Source organism: Carassius auratus, chromosome 35 (assembly GCF_003368295.1).
Source record: "Carassius auratus strain Wakin chromosome 35, ASM336829v1, whole genome shotgun sequence".
Classification (NCBI taxonomy): domain Eukaryota; kingdom Metazoa; phylum Chordata; class Actinopteri; order Cypriniformes; family Cyprinidae; genus Carassius; species Carassius auratus.
The window spans coordinates 12,749,722-12,774,342 of record NC_039277.1 but is presented as its reverse complement, the minus strand read 5'-3'; the positions used below and the strand labels follow the sequence as shown (position 1 = coordinate 12,774,342).

General features: G+C 37.2%; 3 protein-coding genes across 3 annotated transcripts; all 3 read left to right on the top strand.

Moving 5' to 3' along the window:
* Window positions 1-53: 53 nt before the first annotated feature.
* On the top strand, window positions 54-3,183 carry LOC113054470 (proline-rich protein 11-like). The gene is made up of 10 exons (XM_026220048.1): window positions 54-198; window positions 271-380; window positions 934-1,075; window positions 1,149-1,271; window positions 1,363-1,566; window positions 1,669-1,755; window positions 1,839-1,948; window positions 2,023-2,082; window positions 2,180-2,273; window positions 2,431-3,183. The coding sequence occupies exons 1-10, from the start codon at window positions 184-186 to the stop codon at window positions 2,470-2,472; spliced, it is 987 nt and encodes a 328-aa protein (XP_026075833.1). The 5' UTR covers window positions 54-183; the 3' UTR covers window positions 2,473-3,183.
* Window positions 3,184-3,739: 556 nt separating this feature from the next.
* LOC113054467 (protein SMG8-like) lies at window positions 3,740-7,248 on the top strand. The gene is made up of 4 exons (XM_026220044.1): window positions 3,740-5,300; window positions 5,429-5,574; window positions 5,666-6,535; window positions 6,646-7,248. Exons 1-4 carry the CDS (start codon window positions 3,776-3,778, stop codon window positions 6,856-6,858), a joined length of 2,754 nt encoding a protein of 917 aa, XP_026075829.1. The 5' UTR covers window positions 3,740-3,775; the 3' UTR covers window positions 6,859-7,248.
* A 247-nt stretch (window positions 7,249-7,495) lies between these two features.
* On the top strand, window positions 7,496-22,744 carry LOC113054465 (protein yippee-like 1). Its single transcript, XM_026220043.1, has 5 exons — window positions 7,496-7,887; window positions 11,646-11,868; window positions 19,987-20,030; window positions 20,105-20,213; window positions 21,594-22,744. The coding sequence occupies exons 2-5, from the start codon at window positions 11,761-11,763 to the stop codon at window positions 21,681-21,683; spliced, it is 351 nt and encodes a 116-aa protein (XP_026075828.1). The 5' UTR covers window positions 7,496-7,887; window positions 11,646-11,760; the 3' UTR covers window positions 21,684-22,744.
* Window positions 22,745-24,621: the final 1,877 nt, after the last annotated feature.

Here is a 24,621-nt window from a genome sequence, read left to right as displayed (position 1 = left end):
AACTAACAAACCTCTGCAGTGATTGGTCAAACGCGTTCCGCTCCAGACAAATCCCTTTCCTTCTTCCTTAACCAATCAAAAGTTAAAACCCGCCCCATCGCGCTTCAGCTGCGCTCCTATTGGAGGGTAAAAAATAAGGAACTAATTTGAAAATCAGGCTTACAGCTGTCAGCAGCTGCGGATATGCCTAGATTAAGGGTATGTTGTTACTATTAGCTACTTAAATCGGTAAATCATCAATCTTTAAGCAATGTGTAATTCGTTTTTCAGGGCCTCGGCGATGCCTTTCTGTGGCGGAGGAAGAGAAAGGGCAGCAGTCGACGCTGGGCCATAAAGAGCAAGAAGCCACTTGGGACTCCTGCCATACCAACGGCCCCTGTGTGAGCAACTGCATCATTTTAATATCCACAAAAACAATACCTGTAAATGCAGTGCTTTCATAAACACTTACAGTGTAGTTTTTTTTACTGCATTTCATGTATATACTTGTGTAAAGATCAAAGTTTGTATGTGTGTGTGTATATATATATATATATATATATATATATATATATATATATATATAAAACTCATACTAGATATTAACATATAACCAGTCAGAAAAATGCTGTAAAGCATGAACACTTTTATCCGTATTTTTAAGACTTTAAGGGATTCTTGACCCAAAATGACAATTCTTCATCATTCCCTCACCCTCATGTTGTTCCAAATCTGTATGACTTTCTTCTGTAAAATAGAAAATAAGATATTTGAAGAATAATTTTGGTGACCAAACAGTTTTGGTGCAAATTTACATCCATTATAAAAACTGAGGCATTTCTCAAAATATGAGTAAACTATCCCTTTAAGACTTTGAAAATAAAAGGCTTATGAGATATATATATATATATATTACTTTACTTTAGTTTACTTTCTGTTAATGCTTTCATCCAGTCCAGACAACAAAACAAAGGTGGACACTATGGAGGAGACGAGTGTTCAAACCACTAAACAGCTGTCTTTAACACTAAGCATTGGAGCTCTGTTTTTTGCATTTGGAAGTGTTGTGCAAAAATGTGGAAAGACAATTAATCAAGTAAGTTCTTCTTTTTTTTATTAGCGTTCAAAAGAGAGAGAGATTTCCAGTGTCTGACCAGCTTATTTTTTAGACCTGTTTTGGACTCCTGAATGTCTTCTTTTTCTGGAGAGGCTATTCAGAAAGATTGGAGTCCCTTCACCAAAAAGTAGAGGAGCTGCAAAGGGAAATGGCACTATTGCATTCCAATTTGAAGGTTAGAATATTTCAGCTGTTCTGAAAAGAATGTTCTTTAATTATTTTCCAAATTCCAGTGCTTGTAAACTGTATAAAATATTACTTGATAGCTGTATCGAGAAGCCAAGACTGCAGGCGGTCAGTGTGAAATTCCTGATGGTATTCAGCACTCTACACCTCCGCCTGTCTCCCTTCCACCTCCTCCTCCACCTCCTCCTCCTCCTCCTCTTCCTCCTCCTCAAATTCTGTTAACACTTGCTGCTCCGAAAGTGGCCACAGTTCCCCTAAAAACTGCTAAAACTACCTCTGTGAAGGTAAAAGTTTATTTTTCTATTCACTTCGCTTGTTGAGAAGACAAGTGATGAAGGTTTGCACTATTATAGGTTTTTCACAAATTTTCACCTGTCCCATAATAGGAGAAGAAAAATGGGCCTGTTGCTTTGACTCTTCAAGATCTTCAAGCAGTACGACTAAGAAAAGTGACTGTAGGCCAAAAAACTGAGGTGAGTGAAAGATTGTGTCCTCAAAACGTTTCCAATGTATCCTGCATTGGGTTCGATATTTATGATAGCATATTTGTTCACAGGTGTCTCCAGCAAGAAGATCACCACTGGTCACACTTGCAGACTTGCAGAAAGTCTGCTTGCGACGCTCTAATTCTGACCTCCCCTTAAAGTCTAGATCAAACCTTGGCAGGTAAATCTCGCATAAATGTAATTATGATGCTTTAAAGTGATACATTCATGCTTCATTATTTGTGATCTCTTCAGGACACCAACCAAAAATCCCTTGAATCTTGGGGTAAGACTTCGAAAAGTCAACTTAATGAGGCAAGATCACTTTTACTTTGTATTGTTGGAAATCGAGTCAAGGCATGCCTACAGACATCACATATAGCTGAATACTTCTCATTTGCTGTATTCTTAGGAGTCCTGGTGGCACACCGCTTTTTAACAAAGAGAATGTGATGAATTCAAGCCTGGATCCAAACATGGCCAGAGGGTTAGGAAACAAGTACCTGGTATGTAAATAGCTTTTATCCCAAAATAAATCACAGAATTTATTCTTTTAAGGTTTTCTTTGATACTGCTAGTTTCATTTGAACGAAATATAATTTTATTTAAGAAATAATTTGTGAATTTATAGCCTGAAAATGATTTTTATTTTTCATTCTTTAGAGTGCTTTAACAAAAGAACTATCACCACTCAAGGCTGTCTAAACAAAGAAAATGACTGTTTATTGCACATTGTGTTTTGGCTTATTTTTAGATGCATGTTGTGACACTGCTAATAGCTTTGGCTCCTATACTATCATGTTACTGTAGTAACTATTTTAGTGAAAGGACTGTGTTTTGATGTTACTTGCTGCTTTATTTTATATACTTGTTGCATGTGAATTGTGCTTCTTGATCCTTTTATATCAGAACTGCCTTTTAAGACGTGGTAATAACAAATGCAGACTGTATGAAAATGAAATGCACATCAGCATGTGGTCAATATGGTTAACTGTATAATTAGTAGAACTACATAACTGAACGTGCATTACTGAATATGACTGTGGAATGTGCAAACTAACTCTGCTGTGAAATAGTACTTGATACAGTGTTGAAGTCTGTACAGGGGTGAGACGAGTCCGTTATTGATCTGTACATTCAATAAGCCATTGATAGCTTAGGTGTGTGTGGTAAAACATATAGCACAGTGACCAATAATAACTAGTCCTGTTATTGTGGGACTCCGGATGTGTTTTATTTCTAGGTTTTACTGTATGTTTACTGGTGAGCTTGAGGTCTAACACCCAAGTACATTTTACTATGTCTTAATCTTTTATTTTAAGGGTCTTTTGCAATATTTGTCTAAAACCACTTTTATTTGTATATGTAAAAAAAATTGCATGGCAAACTTTTAATAAATATTGGATCTACAGGAAATGTGTATTTCTTGCTTTGTTTTTAGTACAAAATAAGTGCATTTAGATGAAGACAAAAATGTTAGGTTTCTGGCTTGGTATTTCAAATTTGGCTTCATATACATTCATAACTTCAGTTTAAACTGGCAGCACTTCTCCTTTTCCTTTTATATTTTATCTAATATAATTTTTACTATTATTTGCATTATATTATAGCATTCACCGATATTTGCAATTGGCATTTATTCCTATTGTGTTTTCAGCCTAATTTTAGATGAAGTAATTTTATGTGCATATATATTTCGATTTAGCTTTTAGTAATTTTAATATTTCAGCCTAATCTTAGTTTTCTGCCAGGGTAACAAATCAATCCTCTAATAATCATATTTTATTTTAATTACCGAAAAGGTTTTTTTTTTTTTATAGTTTTTGGTTTGGAGAACAATAAAAACACCGCAGACTTATAAGACCATTCATATTTACATTTAAAAAAAAAATTTCCCATGCACTTTGTCCGGACATTAATTTACAGATTAATGTATCCACCCGGACTCTTTGGCGCTCACAGAAATGCGTCCATCAAAGCCCCGCCCATTTGTTTCTGTCCAGCAAAGATGGCGATGCCCATGAATATCGGTGCACTGCTACAGTCAGAAATAATCGAAGACACCGTGGACAAAGATGAGGGTGTTTGCGTATTGGGCATATTTGGGAAAAGCGCAATGCAACCGGGATCAGCCAAAGACTCTATCATAAACACCTTAGCAGATAAACACGTCTTCTCTCTCTTTGGGAACGACGACACTGACGGTCCGGGTGGGGGAACATCGATTCATGCGTATTATAATCAGGAGAATCGCGTGCTGTATCTAGTACTAACATCTGTTTTTGACAACCGCCAACTTATTCGCGCGTGCGAATCATTGACGGCGGGTTTGGGTCACGCAGAAGCGCATGAGTTTTGGAAAGCAGCAGAGAAGGATCACTGTTTACAGCTGCTGTATCTCTTCTCGCTGTGCCATGTTCTTTTGCTGGTTCATCCCACATGTTCGTTCGACGTCACGTACGATAGAATGTTCCGCGCTTTGGACGCGCTACGTCAGAAAGCGCTTCCACTGCTGCGCGCTGCTATTAAAGATTCGCCAGTGTCTAAAGAATGGAAGTTAAACTGTCGGCCGTGCCCTCCACGTCTGTTGTTCGTGTTCCAGATGAACGGAGCGCTCAGAGTGGGCTCCTCTGGCACGGGTGGGAATGGGACTGATGGCTCTGGAGGGGAAAAACCCAAGAAACACTCCCCTAGAAGGCGGCTACAGCATGCTCTGGAAGATCAGATATATAGGATATTCAGGAAAAGTCGTGTATTGACCAACCAGAGTAGTAATTGTCTATTTACAGTGCCTGCTAACCAAGCTTTTGTATATGTAGTGCCAGGACCAGATGAGGACCCCATCGGCTCTCTTCTGGGGCACCTGCGGTCCAACTGCGTCCTGCGAGAAAGTGAAGGCGGCACGCCTGTGCCCAGGCAAAGGCGGTACCAACAGATGAGGTACTCCAATAGACAGCCCTCTTTCAATGTAGAAAGCAGTCTTTCCTCGGGAGGGCAGCTGGTGGACTGCACTTTAAAAGAGTTCCTTTGGCAGCACATCGAACTCGTATTGACCAAGAAAGGGTTTGATGACAGTGTAGGTCGCAATCCGCAGCCATCACACTTCGAGTTGCCTACTTATTTCAAATGGGTGCATGTGGCGCACAGACTTTATCAAGTCATGGTAGAGAACGGTGAGGATGACGCAGCCGAGATTTCCCTCAAGGTGCAGGGTCAGCTCAAAGTGCTAGAAGGGTTCCTTGATGCAGATGCGAAGTTCTCTGAAAACCGGTGTCAGAAAGCCTTGCCACTGGCTCACAGTGCGTACCAGTCAAACCTTCCCCATAATTACACCACCACAGTGCACAAGAATCAGCTGGTGCAGGCGCTGCGAGTGTACAGCCAGCACGCGAGGGGAGTCGCCTTTCAAAGATACGCCTTACAGCTCCACGAGGATTGCTACAAGTTCTGGAGTAACGGGCATCAGCTCTGCGAGGAGCGCAGCCTTACGGATCAGCACTGCGTGCATAAGTTTCATCTGCTGCCAAAGCAAGGTAAAGATCCATGTTTTATAAGATCTATACAGATCGTTTTTTTCTATGTGAAGAGTAATTGTTTTCCATGGTATATTGACGAAAATGTACTTCTTTCTAACTTAAATCTATTTTTCTTCACATTGCAGGAGAGAAGCCAGAAATGGACCATAACCCGCCGGTTCTATACCACAACAGCAGGGGACGCTCTACAAGCTCCTGTAACTGTGGTAGGAAGCAGTCTCCAAGAGAAGATCCGTTTGACATCCAGGCTGCCAATTATGACTTCTATCAAGTCAGTAGCTAGAAGGGTTTTTTTTCCCACCGTAAATATTCACTACACAAGCTTTAAATCTGTTCTTTGTCATTCTGTCTTTCATTCTCAGGTGCTTGAAGAGAAATGCTGTGGAAAGTTGGACAGGATCAATTTCCCAGTGTTCCAAGCCAGCACACCCGACCCTGCTCCTGCCATTGATGAGGTGCCCAGACCTGGAGAGCTTCCTCCACCAGGGGAAGCTGATCGTCTAAAGGAGAAAGAGACTAGCACTCACACGCCTGGTGATAGCACAAGTTTGAGTCTCGCTCTTAGCTTTGGCCAGTCAACTGACAGCCTTGGAACATATGCTGATGGAGCAGAAGGACAAGAGAAGAGGCCAAGCTTGGTGGACAGACAGCCCTCCACAGTGGAGTATCTCCCCGGGATGCTTCATTCTGGATGCCCGAAGGGACTGTTGCCCAAGTTCTCGAGTTGGTCTCTTGTTAAACTTGGTCCAGCAAAGGCCTACAACAGCCTCACTGGTTTAGAGCAACCTGGATTCCTCCCGGGCTCTGCTTTCCTCTTGCCCTGGGATGTTGTCATTCGAAGCCGATCAGAGGAAGATGTAGGATCGTTTGAGCCTCTGGACGGAGGACCAGCCTCTTGGCCAGCACCGAATAAAGCATACGCTGGAAAGCGAGGCAGCGCTGGAGGAATCGGACGGCCGCGAAGACGTGATGATGTAGCTCGTGCTTTTGTTGGTTTTGAGTATGAGGACAGCAGAGGGCGCCGCTTCCTTAGTTCTGGCCCGGATAAAGTAGTCAAAGTGCTTGGGCAAGGTGGACCAAAGGAGCCAGCAACTAGATGCTTGAATTCTGATATGCCTTTATACATTCACTCTCCAGCTCAAGGACGAGGGGTCAAGCCACACTATGCTCAGCTGGCTCGCCTTTTTGTTGTCATCCCTGATGCTCCTCTTGAGATTGTCTTAAACCCACAGGTATAATATGTAAAAAAATGCAACATCAGTCAATTGTAATCTGATTAAATGATTGCTACCCACATTTTGTCCATTAAAGTTGACTGTTTTGTCATTCTATTCTCTACTAGGTCCAGCCAGGTCCCCCTCCCTGTCCTATCTTCCATCCGGAGCAGCCTGAGGTGGTGTTGCCCCCTGATGGACTCTGGGTGTTACGCTTCCCTTATGCCTATGTGACAGATCGTGGACCATGCTACCCTCCGAAGGAGAACCATCCACTGGCAAACTTCAGGGTGCTGAGAGGCATTCTGCGTGCCAACACGACTAGTTCAACTCCACAGTAACAAAAAACACCCTGCACTTGAAAGCACTGTTAATATATCTGTAGGACAAGGACATTAAGCATATTAAGCATCATTTTGGTGTCACCATGCTTGTTTTCATTTTTTGTGCCCGTTCTTTTTTAACCAAGTTCTAGAAATAATTGTGGCTGTAAATACAAGCTATCAAATTAAGGAATGTTGTGTTTATGGTAAATAAATACCTGCATTGAGAAAAAAAAACCTGGCAGTGAATAATGTCATTATAAAACTATATTTTAAACTTAATTTATGCTTTAAATGTGTACGCAAAAGTGTCCACTGTAGATTTCTGGTTTGCTGTTGACTTTTTGAAGTTGATGTTATAAATTATTTTAGTTGAATAAAATAAAATGAGACCTCATGCTTAAACACTTTTTTTTTCTTTTTTTTAAAGAAAGGTTGTAAAAAATAACAATTTATTATTTTTATGGTTTTAGATATCGGTCTATTACAGTTTGTCTTTATGATTTTTACATAAAATAGCTCTTAAAAACGACACAGAGAGGCGCTATTTAGTAATTATGAACTACTAATGATTACTTTTCTCAAGTGAGAAAAATACAGAGTGACAACTAATATTTTATAGGTGTTTCATATTTTCAAAATTTAAAGTCATTTAAGACTTGCTTTCCCTTTTAGTTTTTATTACTTATCCAACTAGAACATCACAAAGATAAAACATTGTCTTTTTTTATGTTTTTTGCCTGCATATCCTCAGCGCTTGCTCATTGGTTCCTCCACTTTTTAGGTTGGCCAATCAGCTTTTTGTTGCTAGGCCGTTTTGTCTCATCTATTTGCTGGCCTGGCTGTCAATCAAATTGGGAGCTTGTATGGCGAGGCCAGATGCGCAACTGGGCTGTATTATTTACAGAGCGCTGCTCTAGGAGCGTGGCTGCTGAAGATACCTACAAACTTTGTTTTTGTGAGGAATGATCGCCTGCTCTTTTGCATCAAGTTGCAGTTTTAAAGAGGCAGACGGCTTGACCCAGCGCGATACCTTTCCATTCTAAGGTAAGTTCAGTTATAATACTTTTAGTGCAACCTTTTATAGGAAGTTTGTCTAATTAAAACATTGCGTTTGTTATTTATTATCTTCCAATATATGACAGCGCACTAAAAATGAACCTGGTAAATTCTGAGAATCTATATTTTAGTAGTAGATTGGATCTCAGTGCCAGTGATAGATGCTAATCTGGATGTTAAACATTATATATACAGAATGCATCACTGCATAGTTCAAATGTAAACAATTAGAACTGTTCCGAAAGTGTTGCTTTAAATCTAGACTATGATATAATTATATGCCACTAACACACTACCAGCAAATGTTGGTACATTAAGAGAGGAAAGAAAGAAAAAAATCTGTTTTGAGCACAAGTTGTATGTTGTCAGTTTTTTTTTTTAAGGAATTTAACTTTGATTCTTTCTTTTTTTCTTTTTTTAAAGGCAAAAGTGCATTTATATAAAAAATTAAAGCAATCTTTTTTTATTTTCAAATACATGTTTTTTGCATGAAAAAGCATGAAAATGGCTTACAAAATAGTGAGAGGGCTTTCATGCTACTCATATTGCATAATAAACTATTTAATTAACATTTACATTGCAAGCGGCTCCACAAGATCATTGGTTATTGTGCATTTTATGTTATTCAGCACTTGCACAAATACACTTACATTATTGCTTATTTTTATGAAACATGCTATGCATAAGCAAGTGTTCTCAGAGGGCTAGATCACTTAAATTAAAGTGTGGCTATTTCATATTTTGCTCTATTTATACTGTGTTCTGTTTTGTTATCAAAAAGTTAGCTAGTGACACAGGCTTGTTGTCATTTTCTGACTTTAGCTGTTAGTGTTTTCAAGGATGTGATTGACAGAAGTGCTGAGCTGGTGATGCCATCTGCACTCTCAGTCTGGTGGCATCTTCTATGGCCTACATAGAAGCTGGTTCACTGACACCCACATATACTTGTCTGACCTGGATCCATCGTCTCTCCATCTGACCCACTCCGTTTCCAACACCGTTGCCTTAAGTAGCTTTGCCCATCCATGGGTATTTATATCACAGCATATGTGTGTACGCAGCAGGGGCTGTTTAATTTGTGCTGACAGATTTCAAAGGACAGCAAAAAAATTCTAACATGGAAGCTGCCTGCTGTGTATTATGTGAGGGACTGGGGGGAACGAGGGGGGATTCACCACCTGTCCGGGGTTCCTTGTCTGTTTAAATGCCCTATTGCTACTTCCAGCTTGAAGCACCCATTCACTGCAGAGGATCCATTACTGAACAAGTGATGTATTGTAAATCTGTTTCGATGAAGAAACAAACATTTTGGAATTGGTTTACATTTTGGATGACTTCAGCGTGAACTATTCCTTTAAGGGAAATGCATTTCTCCTGATATCCGGCCATAATTGCAGTCTTGGTTTTGTTACTGCAGTCTGTATTAGATTTGTTCGTCAAGTCGTCCACTGTGAGGTCAGAAGAAGGAAGACCAGCCATGTTTGGACATGAGATGAATGAGATCTCTTCATTATGTGTGTGTTTGGTCTGCTCCAGACTAATTTGAAATGGTAAACACATAAAGGAGACAGAGACAAATTGGGCCCACTTTCTGTGATTATGGCTTCAGTAATTATACTGGCGGCAACCGTTTATCTTCATCTCATCTGTCGAGATCCAAATGAATTACAACCTCTGCATCTTCCAAAAATGTCCCGCATAATTGTTTTACCTTTAATTAGCCTTATACCAATTACGTATCTGTCCTTTGTCAATCCTGTGTAATTGTGTTTGAAATTGCATGAGGAAATGATGTTGAAAATAATGCTGCTCTATCATTTGGCCAAATTCTACTGCATTTCTAATGTCAGAGTGAACACAATGGTGCCTAATTATGCCAAGGAGAGTCCAATTTCAAGCCTCACGCTGGTGACTAGAATACTCTCCGGCTGTATTTTTGTACGGCCTGTTTGATCGCATCCGTGCCAAAGCAAATATAATCACAGAATCACAAATAGCTTCCCAGGATACCTTACTTGTTACAGCCTTTGAGTTTTCTAATTCAATTTGCTAAGTCACTGAGTTCAGGTGATATCTGAAAAAGGATCCATGTGGTTTTATTTGTATGCCTACACTTTACAGTAAGATTTTTGTTTATCCATTAGTTAACATCAACTAACTACGATTAAAAAGTGCTGTAGAAGTATTGATTATTGTTAGGTTATAATAACTAATGCAGTATTAACGAATGAAAACACCTTTTTCCATTGTAGGATACCATTTGTATTCTACAATGGGGGGTTTTGCTGACTTTGCTGAGTCACAACCGCCAACGAATGCTTTTGTTTATGTGATAATTAAGTTGGTTTGCAGAAATGTGGTTGGAATTCAAATATCTCCTGATGTCACTCACCAGTCTCTTTTCCGATCTCACGAATACCTGTCCACGCTTCTCTGTAATTAAATGAGATGCCTGCGGATTCTTTTAGTAATTAGTTATGCCTTAATTCTCGTCCAAAGCTTCTGCCTCAACAGGTGAAAAGCTGCCAGCGTACCACAATGATGTAAAAAAGGGCACTCAATAAGTCAGAGTGCAAACTTATTAATTGAATTCAGAAAATCACAACAAACTTGTCCTCATGTCATTCCAAACCTGTATGATTGAAAATGAGATTTTTAGAATAATGTTCATACTGTCTTTTCCATAAAATGAAAGCTAATAGGATGACCAGAGGCTATTAATCTAAAAAAAAAAAAAAAAGCACAACGAATCACCATAAAAGTAGTTAATTTGACCTAAATTATAAGATTGTAGCACAGCAATATAGGGAAAATATGAATAAAAGTGTATGATGATCTAAAGTGTGGTCTCGTTTTCACAGAAATGAAATTATGCCTTGAAATATAATGCATGAACTGCTCAGAATTTTGTCTATATGGATTTGTTTTATAATCTAACCACATTTTATTAGGGATGAATCCATCAAGCTTCAGCTTTGGTTGTCTAGCTGGCTCTGTGTTTGAGCCCACATCATTGGCAGGTATCCAGTTCTCTGCATTAAACAGCCGCCTGTCATACAGCACACCCCTCTTCTAACCCGAGGGCAGGATGAACGCAGTACCAGTTAGCTGTCAGAAACCACTCACAGCTCACAGATTCATGCCTGCTTGCTTGCATTTGCAGCGTGTTCTTGTGAATGACGTCTGCTGTGTTCTTGTGTCTCGCTGACGTACACTCCGTTTTCAACATCATTTCACATCAATCTGCGTCATTCATGACACCAAAATGTATGAATACACTATATGATTTTTTTCATATTTAATATTTAATCAAATTTTAATATTAAATCTAATTTATTCTTCCTTTATATCTTCATACATTCTTTAACATAGCTACAACATGTCAAGCTTGTTTTGTAAAAGAAAAAAAAAAATCATGACTGTTTTCTCTCTTTGGTACTTAAGGGTTAAACTGGCTGTTTTTGAATCTGCGCTTTAAAGACTATAATGTGTGAATTCAATATGTCGTGTTTTGATATGTAAATGCATGGGGTTATATGTTAATATTCTTATGGTAGTGGTGTCATGCATATGATGATTTCTGAATTACATACACTGCTGATCAAAAGTTTTTGTACCGATAACATTTATTTGATAAGAAGTATGGTAAAAACATTCATGCTGTGAAATATTATTACAATTCAGAAGAAGTGACCAAGGTTTTTTTTTAAGTTATCTTCTTAAATAAGTGTGTGTGTTCCGCACAGGTGTACTCTCATCTGCCCTGAAGCTTCACCACGGCCCTCATCTGTGTGCTCCACTGTCCTGGGCCGAGCAGCCCCTTCTGCTCCACCCCACGCCGTCTCTCCAGCCACGGTCGCCATGACGCGCTCCAAAACCTTTCAGGCCTACCTGCCCAACTGTCATCGCACCTACAGTTGCATTCACTGCCGGGCGCACCTTGCCAACCATGATGAGCTCATCTCAAAGGTGAGCCACTGCATAATATTTAACGCAGCTGAAACGAGTCTGTGAGAGATTGAATTTTACAATTGCATGCACTATATAAAGGTCCTAGTAATTTTCGAAACTGTTTTATGGATTTTGGTCAATTGAAAGTCTTTTGTAAGATGTTTTGTCAGCTGTACAATCTATTTTAATGGACTTCTTGTTAAAGGGTTATGGAACACTATATGAACACTGGGATTTTCATATTTGACTGTTTCAGTTGTAACTGAATGTATCTGTAAAATGAGCTTAAAGGTGCTGTATGTAAGATTTTAACTCTACTAAAGCATAAAAATACCATAATATGTTTGCAGATATTTAAGAAACATGCTAAGTTAACATATTTGTTTATCTGAAAAACAATGGTACAGTCAGTTATTCTCCTTTGAAAATGTGTGTCCCGGGCCAGAATGTCTGTCTTTGTTTTGGTTTGTGAAACCCACCCACTGCCAGTTTACCCAATTGTATTACAGCACCCCGGGTTGCCAGATTGCTGGAAAACACAGCTTATTTAATTTCATTCATCATCAAGTGCGTTGTCAGTCTGGCTACCTGTGTGTGCGTAAAGTCTGAGTAGGAGGGGCTGGGTGAAAAAACCCCTCTCCAATATTTAGAATTTGGACTGCAATAACTAGTTCAACCACTCTGTGTCAATCCTAAATGCATCACCTTTAAGTGTATAATCATTCTTCAATCATATTTTTATGTATATTACATTTGATGTATGTATTTTATAGGGCCGGGACTCGATTAAAAAAATTAATCTAATTAATTAGAGGCTTTGTAATTAATTAATCGAAATTAATAGCATTTTAATCGCATATAAATATTTGACCTGAGAACAGTGAGAAGTAATTTTTTTCACATGGATTTATAGTATACCATTGAATAATGACTGAATACATAAGCTTAAGCAAAAAAATATTGTTTATTTTTGTTCAACCAAGTCTAGCGCAGACCAGTGCAATTTTTGCCATGAAGTGTAGCAATAGCATATTTAGAAACAATTTAGAAATAGTACATTTCAGAAATTCAGGAAGCTTATAGGTATATATATATATATATATATATATATATATATATATATATATATATATATATATATATATATATACATAACATTGGAAACACTGATTATTAGAAAACATCTCTCTTGCTTCAGAGGCCATAACATACTAAGTCCAACTCTCAATAACCTTGGCCAAAACAATAAAGAGTTCAACATAAACTGTTGCACCAACAAAATATTACATAGTTCAACATAAAATGTAAAGTCCACGCTAGCTGCTATATGTTTTGCGTTGAGGTTATACTTGAGGTTCGATCATGTGCTGCGTTGATAATCGAACGCTAGTTGGTGCTCCAGTATAATCGGTCCGCGAAACGCATCCAGTGAGAAACGTTCTGCGGTGCAAAAATAAGTTATTAAAAATGCGAGAATTTTTTTTCTGTAATTAATTAATCTTAGTTAACGCGTTATTTTTTGTGTAATTAATTAATCTCAATTAACGCGTTAAAGTCCCGGCCCTAGTATTTTATATACAGTTCAAGTTTTTTTTTAGAAATGAATACTTTTATTCAGTAAGGTCTCACTAAATTGATCTAAAGTGACAGTAAAACCATTTTTAATGTTTCAAAAGATTTGTATTTCAAGTAAGGTCAATCTGCCGATTCCAAGCCGGTCATTTTTGTTACACATCGACATGTTGTCTGTGTGGAAGTTCTTCACTGTGCATGAAGAAGACACAAAATTAGCAATTTGTAATATGTGTAGGGCCAAATTAAAAAGTGGGGAGCCTCAGGGCTCGATTAATGCTTCCCTGGAACAAGTAGTTTTCTATATAAATCGTCACAGCAGAGCTATTGTGTTTCTCCCAGCAACAAAGTGCTTTGTTAATAAATGAATTCCTGTTTTTGAACGGATCGAGTCATTGATTGAGTAACCTATTCATAAAGATGTGCGCTGTCTTTGAAACCACATACTTCCCTACTATAAAGTAGGCAAATAGGGGAACGAATAAGTATTTCCGAATCCTTAGTATTCATAGTAGAGTAGGTGAGAATTACCTGCGTAGTGTACTATTTCTCATAAGATTCAGACATGCGTATACTTAAGTTGTATTCGAATACGCCTACTTACCTACTATATAGTAGAAGAAAAGAGTATGTGAAAAGAGTATCAAGTCCGAAACCTCAGTATTCATAAAAGAGTAGGCTAGAAATCCATGGATGTCCTACTGCTTCAGCCCAGATTCTGAAGTGCTCGTCCGATGGACACTTTTCTATCCCAGTAGGCCAAAGGAGAGGATACTTCAAAATCGCGAAGGATTAAGAACAGCGATGCGGGTGTTTTCAAATGTGAGTATAAAAAAACAAAAACACCATATACATCTTAAAGACCCCTACTTAATGTCTATTTAACATGTTAATGTTTGATAAGAATTGCAGATGAGTACATCTAATAGTCATGAAAAAATGCAATTATGTACTAGAATTCACTGTTGTCAACACTGCTTTAGCTGAATGTAAGTGATGTAAATAACCATAAGTATTTAAACATGAGTTATATATTTCATTTGTCTGAGGAGTCCACAGCAGCATCCTGGAAATGGTCTAGTGCCATGGATGAGACGCTCCATCACTCCACCTGCCCTTGATACCTCATCTGGACCAGATGTTGCTGTGGCCTCTTCATCCTCAGTGAGCCCAGAACCAGCGAGAGCATCTAAAGAAAGACCAAAAGACAGGGGATGTGATTTTGGTCAGGTTTCTAAGCCTTTTTCTAAGAAAATTTCAGAAGCTTCAAACATATCATCAAAAAATGTCATGAAGCTTCTGAAAGTCGTGCTCCATAGACTGATACTGTATAAACAGAAACCAGCAACCACCAGGACAAACCTGACCAAAATCACATTTTGTGTTCAGAAAAAAAAACTAAAGGGATTGAACAGCATGGAGGCGAGTAAATAATGACGGAATATGTATGTTTGGGTGAACTAACCCTTTAAAATTGTATGAAATATATTTATGCATTTGTAAGGTCCATGCACTAGGTCCAAGGATGAAGTTTTCCTGCGTGTTTGTTTTTTTCAGCACGTAGTGTTATTCATTTTAGGTTAAACTCAAATCTGACTGCATTTTATTATGACCTCGAATTTAGGTTGGAATGCAAATTGGTTGTACGTCTGTTTCTAATTAGTAGGCCTATTCTTCTGACATTTGATTATTCTAGTTAAACTCTTTATTTTATATTAACTTGTTTATTCGGGTGCTCATGTCGCTAACAAGGATTCAACTCAATCTACTAGAGTCAATAATACAGAGTAAAACAGAATAAAATGTAACAATGTAACAAATGTAACAATTTATTATCAGTCAGGTCAATATGTATTCTTTAAATTACATATCCAATTCAAACATATCAAATTATATCAGTACAAAACATCAAATTCTCAAAGATGCATCTAAAAGTAACACATGCATACCTGACCTTAGAAGAAACACAGTATGAAGTGAAGAGACACACAACACACTACGGGCTTTCTGGCTACAGAATCGCCCTGATCCTTTTGCTTCAATCCTTTAAATACAACACAAAGATAAAACATCCCCCAAATGGAGGCAAGAACAAATATTAGAATTTGCATTAAGTCAGGTCCCAGACCAGGGTAGTTTACACCTCAAAGGGAACAGAAGGTAATTTACATGGAAGACCCTGGAAAAGGGCACTCCCATTACAGTAGGCAAAATATATCTTAATTCTTATTATCTGTATTATATTTTAGTCTACTTTCGTAAGATTGAGACCATTGTACCAGTTGCACGGAGACATTTCAAATGATTCCAGGCATGACTGTTAGTTCACTTGCATTGACATTTTCATGTAATCATTTTGATTTTGTTCCCGGGTCGCTAGATTTTGCACTTTCACACTGCCAGTGATGACCCGGGATATGTGCGTGCTTTCACACACAACCCGTAAAGATCCCGTAACGACACGTGACATCAGCGCATGACGTGTAATGTACGAGTCGACAACGCTAGGCACGTTATACTGTCACTGAAGCAAGCAAACGATCTCTGCGTCAGAGCGGAAAGTGAGGAACTAACTGATCTCTGCTTCATTACAGTTTGCACATATGTTTTCGTCGCGAACGTTGATCTTCCTTCAAAACAGCCGGTAAAACAGTCGCGCAATAACATCATCACTTCGACATGGCATTAGATCTGGCTTTTGTTCACACAGCGCTCGTCCCGGGTTGAACCCGGTAATGTTACTAGGTCCCCGACCCGGGTTCAATACCGGAATCAATCCTGGGATGTGGTTGCTTTCACACAGAAGGCAACCCGGCAATGTTCCGGCAATATGCCGGGTCCGACGTGCAGTGTGAAAGGTGCTCTGCACTCTGTGGGGTGTCTCGAATATGCCCGTGTATGTTTGTATTGTCTATTTCTCGGGAGATCAAAGTTTTTCAGGTTCTTTTATCCTCACACATTTATATTATAGTAGTACCTTGAAGAAATAAACTTTAAGAAAATACATATAAGCAGCTTTATTGAGCGTTTGTGCAAAATCACATTTACATTTATTTACATTTACATTTCTGCATTTGGCAGACACTTTTATCCGAAAGCGACTTACTGTGCTCTTTTTACAGGGACCCCCAGTTCCCTTGGAGCAACCTGGAGTAAAGACCCTTGCTCAAGGACAAACTGGTGGTGGTGGCTGCAGAGATCGAACCAGCAACCTTCTGCTTACCAGCTCAGTGGTTTATCCAACTACACGACAAAAGTAATGGAGCTGTAACCCAAATTAATCATAAATGGTATATTGGTTCAGTCACCAAGGGGGAATATTGAATTTGGTGGAGCCGCACCAGTTGCACGGCCCTGGACACATCTTCACATGCCTTCACATAAAAAGGACACAATTTCAATTAAACCTTCTTCATATCCATTTACAGAACTGTAAATACTTAATGAGTGCTGTTTGTGACACAGCAATGCAACCGTACCTATTACGCTCAATACTGTATATATGAATGCATGGGACAGTGTTCAGCATAACCAATCTTCATATTTTCAGCACATTGTGTAGGTTAATCTGCAACTGATTTGGAAAGTAAATTGTGCATAGAAAAAAACTTAAAGACACTTTTCTAAATGTGGACTTTAAGCTCAGGCTCTTTCCAAACTTCCTTCCAGACACCGCTGGCATTAGGGTGTATTGTCAGTTTATGATGATCTCATTTGCATTAGATTTTATATAACTGATGTCAGTTAAAAACAAATAATCTTGATTTATTTGTTGAATCTAGGATAAGGTCTACCTTATTACACCTTCAGGAAACTTCAGTTTATATTTCCATAAGATTTAGTCCTCACATTAGACTCAATTGCATCTATCAATCTTTGGCACTTTATCCATTCAGTGTACCCATTTAGTAACTGTTAGTTACTCTTGTCTGTCTTTTTGTTAATAAAACTCCATTTATTACACGTGTGTCTTCCTTGTGTTGATAATACAGTAAGAGGGTCTACAAGTTAACAATTTCTCTCGAACCCTTTAGAATGGTAAGACTACAACTTTCTATGATTTATGTACAGTAATCCTCAGTTATTCAATCTTTCATCATTGTTCTTTATTGTCATGGTGAAATTACTTGGCTGGATAAAATAGTGTGACAAAACTTAATATTTAAGCCCTAAGCCATTATACTGGTGATGCTACTTAGATCTAAAACCACTACATTTAGTGGAGGCCCATTTGAGGCTATTTAAGATTGAAATCACAACAATTATTATTATTGCAGGACATATAATTACATAAATGCATTCATTGCACCTCAGCTTGTTTCCTGCAGTATCAAAGAAACACTTGCATGCCGAGACGCATTTCAAAAATGGCCCCTGCGTGGAATGGCTTGTCTTAAAGGGATTTTGATAAAAACTGAGTTTATGACTTCATTAGTGAAACCATATAAATCCAAATTAATTGTACAACTTGTGCACCGACTGCTCCAATGGCACACTTCTAAGACACCATACAGTATGTGGCCTTTTTATGAAGTGTGTGCTATGAAGTGCGTGCGTGAAAAATATGTGTCAAGGATTATTTATAACATCTTTAATTCATAATGTGAACTATGTGCATGTGAGTTATCTGTGCATGGATTGTGTGTGCGAGCAAAACGTGGGACACTCAGCTTCCTGACATTCATGCCACACAATCAAGGGAAGCAGGTTATCATTTGAGCTGTTGTGTGCCACAGAAGTAAGAGTAATCACGTCTTTGTAGTAAATGCAAATGTTCCAGGACACCCACATATACCCATAATGCTACACTAAAGTCTGCCCAATGGGTTTTAGTCGTCTGATATCATGATTCTCTCAGACAATGCACTGTGTGTGCTTACGGATTGTGCAGATTAGAAAAGATTGTCTTTGCTTCATTCATTAGTTGTTCACATACTATGTTTGCAAAATAAAGCCAGTGGTATCCGGGCTGACGAGGCTTACTTGAGTTTAAGGGGGAGCGAGTGCACCGCGGGCGGTTCTGGGGTGGAGTTGAGGTTGAAATTGATAATTAGATTTCAATTCGTTCGAATCCCTCTGAACTAAATAAAGGTCAGAATGGAACATAGTAATTGTAATCACTTGAAAGTAGGTTAATAGAGTTCTGCATAATAGGAGGCTTGTGATTTTGATTTAACTATCAGGTAGTGAATCTTGTTTAAAAAAAAACTTTATCCAGCATTTGGGTAACTTTAAAAATCTCTATAACCTGCCTTCTTTAAAAATGGAAATACCACATTTTCAATTTATTTATAAACATGTTGGCAGCTCTTAAATACAAAAAGAATGTATTCAAAAATAAAATTGAAAACACTAAAAATATGTAAGGAACCATCATTATCATAGCCAAATACATTCAGTGTTTCATGCAAGCCAACAGTAGCAACATATCGGTTTAAGATAATTGAGGCAAGGAAGAATTATATTTAATAATTTTCATTTAAATCATTGAATAAATCATTGAAATTCGATTAAAAATTCAGATTTGCTATCACAGAAGAAAAGAAGAAAACATTTTAAAGTATATAAAAATGGTATAATTTATATATTATAAATAAAATATAACATATCACAAAACTACTCTTTAAACTATATTATTATAAAATAAATGCAGCCTTGTGGTCATTGAAACTTATTTCGAAAACATTCAAATATTACCAACTCGCAACATTTGACAGGTAGTGTGTATGATATAATGATATAAATTGATAATAATATTTATATATTTTCCTTACATTTTAAATATATTTGAGAGCTTTCATGTATACGTCTTATTTTTTTTAAATGTTACACTTTTTTTATATAATAACATTTACATGAATTAAATGTTACTGTTTTCATGTTACTTTGGCAGCTCTTAAATACAAAAATAATTTATTTAAAACTAATAGATTCAAATAAATAGATCCAATGTTTCATGTAAAAATCAATGTGAAATATTATAGGCAAGGAAGAATTATTTTTTATAATTTTCTTTTAAATCATTGAATGAATCATTGTGAATCTGTTAAATCACTGAATCAGAATCGTTAAATCTGAATCTGAAAGAATCATTTAATCCATTTTGAACTGATCGATTGAAAAAGGCACTTTGATCTGATTCCCAGAAAATGAATTAACAAGAGTTTATCATTATGTTCATATGTTTGATGTATTGTTTAGCCATTGTTTTCATGGTTTCAATCAGGTCTTGTAGGTTATTTAGCCTTAAGATACACCTTCATCACTATCCAGTATAGCACAACCAAAATTAAACCACCCATATGGCCAAACCGTTTTCAAACACCGGAATTATGACTGCCCATTTCAGTTCACACCTGGAAAATCCTATCCGCCAAGCAGTGAAGGAAAATAGATTTTTCCTAAAGATTACCTGATTGTGCAGTCACAATACAAGTAAATGAGGTTGAATTACTCATATGATATGTATGATATGTAAAACATGTCAGCCAATTCAGTGTTTATTAGGATGTGGGGGTTTTGGGGCAATTTTGAAAAGAAATCTTTCCTTTTTTTCCTTTGCAGTCTTTTCAAGGGAGTCAAGGCAGGGCCTACCTCTTCAACTCAGTGTAAGTCCTCTGGTTTATCTTAGCCATGCAAAACAAAAAAGAAAGAATTTTGACATCATCTTTTTATCAATCAGGGTGAATGTGGGCTGTGGCCTGGCAGAGGAGAGGGTTCTGCTGACCGGTCTTCACGCAGTGGCCGATATCTACTGTGAGAACTGTAAAACCACTCTGGGCTGGAAATACGTACGTTCTGGATCACTATGGACACACACACTCACTTAAAGACCACTTAGCTCAAAAAAGAGCCATGATCATTCATACCGGACATGCACACACTTACATTTGACAGCTTTCTTCAGCCAGTCAAGATAACACATCCATATCTCACATGCTAGAGACTCTGAGACAGTTCATCAAGAGAGATACTTTAAGTAGCTTTTCCACACGCTCATGACCTGCTTCCCATGTCACTAATCTACTGCTGACAGTCTTTGAGTATCTTATGCTTTCCAAGAACAAACAGTTTGAATTTTTTTGTTGTAACAGACTGGTTAAAAGTGAAAAGCACTTCAGAAAATCTTGAAATCTTGTCACTTTTGAAAAACTTAAGTGATCTCTCTACTTAAAGTCAGACGGAGAAACCATCAGGTAAAAACAGATTTGAATGCTTTTATTCAGTAAGGCTGCATTAAATAAATTTAGGAAAAAAGCCACACAATGTGAAATATATATATATATATATATATATATATATATATATATATATATATATATATATATATATATATATATATATATATATATATAATTCTAGAAAATATTTATTTTTCAAATAAATGCTTTTCAACTATGTTTATCAAACAATCCCGAAAAAAGCCTGTTTCCACAAATTTATTAAGCAACACTGTTTTCAGTACTGATAAGAAATGTTATTAAAAAAAATGTAGCTATACATTGCATTTTAATATATATTAAAAATATAAAAGTTTTTGTAATATTATTGTAATAATATTCAGTATTTGTGCTTAAATACATGTTTCAAAAACTAAAAAAATATATATTTCTGACCACAAACATTTGAACAGTAATGTTTATTATAAAATACAATATTAAAATAAAATAATCTAATCTAATATTGTTTTATATTATATTATATTATATACATAATAATTGTGTTATATTTTCCTAACACTTTAAATACAGATCAGTGTTTTTATGTGTAGTTTATTTTTAAAATTGTTTAGTAAAAAGTTGTAGTAAGAGTTTTTGAATCATAAATGAATCATTACAGTTTGATATGACAACCTTAATTCATCTTTCAGTATCATAAAAAATATATTTAAGAAATATGACGTAAATCATGAAGGTCTTCAGGCAGGGTATGCTCTAAGATATAATTTCCTATTATATTTGTTTTTGTCATACCAACAGAATGGCTTCCTGCAGTTTGGTTAAACTACCCTTACACTTGCGAGGTTTACCATTTATTACATATCCAGAAAAGCTTCCCAACAGCTGTCCATTATTTTTGGATCAGCGGATCTTGACTTTGAGGTGACCACAAGCTCGTTCTCTTCACTGTTTCTCTTTTTCTCTCTCCCTCCCTCTTCTTCTTTCCCTCAGGAGTATGCCTTCGAAAGCAGTCAGAAATACAAGGAGGGCAAATTCATCATCGAGCTGGCCCACATGATCAAGGACAATGGGTGGGACTGAAAACCCTGATCTACCCACAGCCCATAACGCTGGAAAGAGAAATGCAGCACATGAATAATTAGATTCATTATCTGGCTGTAACTTCCTCCCTTGGAAATCTATCTAGCTGACACACACCTCTAAACCTTGAGGGTGTGAGGTTCATAACAGCAGCGCTACACATTTCCTGTGTGTATGTATGAACAAATGTGTGCCAGCTAAGTGTTTCTATTATGTGTGAGTATTTTCCTATTCGATTCAATTCAAGAGTGTGTGTGTATGTGTGTGTGCAAATCAAGGCACAAAACGACATTTGCTTTACTCTGTGTTGGCCAAGGTCACAGTTTTCTCCCACACTCAGGTTTAAGTAATGGCTGGATCCATGGTAATGAAAGGTGAAGGACGAACCCATTTAGCTCATCTGAGGTGAAAACATACTAAAACAGAAGTGTCATCCATTTGTCTTTATTTTTTCATTTTCACTTGCATGTTGTTTATTTATACATGTATTTATTGATCTGTTTATTTGATCTGTTTGTTTTGGGATGTTACGTTCATGGTGAACCGTAGCAATCACACTGGTCTTACTTTGACCTTGTATAGCGGAAGTAGCAATGTACACTTCCTCTCCAGATTGTGATCTCTTTTTGAATGTTATTATGGAGTAAACGAGGCGTTCGTATGCCATTTATAGGGCACAGGGCGCGTACATTAGCTAGAGCCAAGTCTTTAGCCCCAGAAACAGCTGAGAAAAGCAGCTGTCAGAAAAAGAACTGAGGCTTTTTCACAACCCGTGATGTTTCCTTCGCTCTTATTAGTTCCCTCCATTAAATCGCAAATCAAGTGATAAACCAGACTCTCACCATGTGTTTTCTGGAAGAAAGTGATTGACAGCTAGTAAATGTGGCTGCTGAGCGAGATTATCCAGATGGGGCTCATAAATAAAAAGCCTTGGCACAACCAAAGACTCTTTCATCACCTACGCTGACCAAACTGAGTTTGATTTCTGATTTAAAGGAACACTCCACTTTTCTTTTTTAAATAGGCTCATTTTTTGAGTTTTACAGTTTTTGAATCCATTCAGCCGATCTCCGGGTCTGGTGATAACACTTTTAGCTTAGCTTAGCATAGATCATTGAATCTGATTAGACCATTAGCATCTCGCTCAAAACTGACCAAAGAGTTAACCCCGAGTGCAGCAGCCGCAATGATATTACGCAGCTCCTGAAAATAGTCCCAGCTAAGTAACTTCCAATAAGCATATTTTCAGGCACTGCATAATATCATTGCGCCTGCAGCACCCGTGGTACGGCAGTAAAGTTCCTTGATTATTAAGCCAGAATGAGAGTATAGTTTCTAGCCATATCAGCCTAGAAAATCACAACTTTTCATTTTCCATCAGAAAAGGAGTGTCACAGGAGTTTCAAGTTTTAAATAGGAAAAATATAGAAACTCTCTGATCATTTTTGAGCGAGATGCTAACGGTCTAATCAGATTAAATTATCTATGCTAAGATAAGCTAAAAGAGCTACCGCCAGACCCGGAGATCAGCTGAATGGATTCAAAAACAGTAAAACTCAACTAACTCTAGGGGAGTTGGAAAATGAGCCTATTTTCAAAAAAAAGTGGAGTGTTCCTTTAAAGCCTGTTCATGCTAAGGACAATAACAGTAAGAATAAATATAAAGTTGTAAAAATCATTGTAATTCTATGAGAATAGTAGATTCCACAACTGTAACAATATCGACAGAGGAACAATATTATCGGAATCATTTTCACAAATTATTATTTTTTTTTTTTTTTGCAGCTGGTGAACAATAAAAACATTGAAAGCCAATCAGAAAGCACTTGAGTTGACGAGCATGAGCATTTAAAGTGACAGACAACATAAATGCAGTCCATGCTTGTAATGAACAGAAATGAGCATTGGCTGCTGTGGACTAATATTTTCATTATTCTTATCGTTTTTGGTGTGAACGGACCATTAGTTGCATCATTGTGTGTCATTTGGTTCAGATGAATTGTCTTGTGTAGAACAAGTCGATTTTCGATTTAGGTGTAATGTCTTATTTTGAGTATGTATTTATGATCAGTTATCACGTATTTTAGCACTCAATCTTACATCAGTGTATTTCTTATTCTGTGGGGATGCTCCACTTATTCCAGCAATTGTTTGATTTTTTTATCATTTTAAAATCTTTTTTTTTTTAAGGACAAAAGTATGTGTGAGATAATTTGGGATCAGTATATTTTAATCTGTTATCAATAAAGCTCTCATTTTATGAATGTCCTTTTACCATTGATCTTTTAACAATCTTTTAATAATTGCTTTATTCACTGTTCAAACGTTTGGGGTTGATTTTGAATGTTTTATAAGGAAATTTAAAAAAATAAAAATACATTTTAACCTCAATATTTTATGAAATAGCAGCCATTTCTCCAGTGTTCAGTACCACATTTGTGGAGCAAATTAAATAGTTCAAAAGAAGAGTTCAAATTAAATAGTTTAAAATATCTATCTTTTGAATCAATGTAAAAGTCTTAACTGTCATTTCTGATCAATTTAGTGCATTAAAAAAGCATTTTGAACAGTAGTGTGCATTTAAATAAGAAACACTGTTATCTTTCATTCCTATTTTTACATTTATGCCTTAAGTAAATCATGGGTTTCTGCAAATATTTAGGCTATGAATTTTGAGAGCAGAGTTTAAATGTTCCCTAAGGCTCTATGCTGAACCTTGCACGCAGTCTCTGGATGCAGTGAGTATGTGAGAGGGCGGCAGAGCCAAGAAACTTTGTTTACAGCAGCAGATAGTGGGCAGCTTCTCATAACCATGATACTAGGAGTAGCCATGTGAGTGACAAACATTGTGTTTTTGAATCCATTGTTCACATCGTATTGTCATGAATATACAAATTAAACTGTCAGCTGTTAGAGAATTCATTATACACCCGGATAT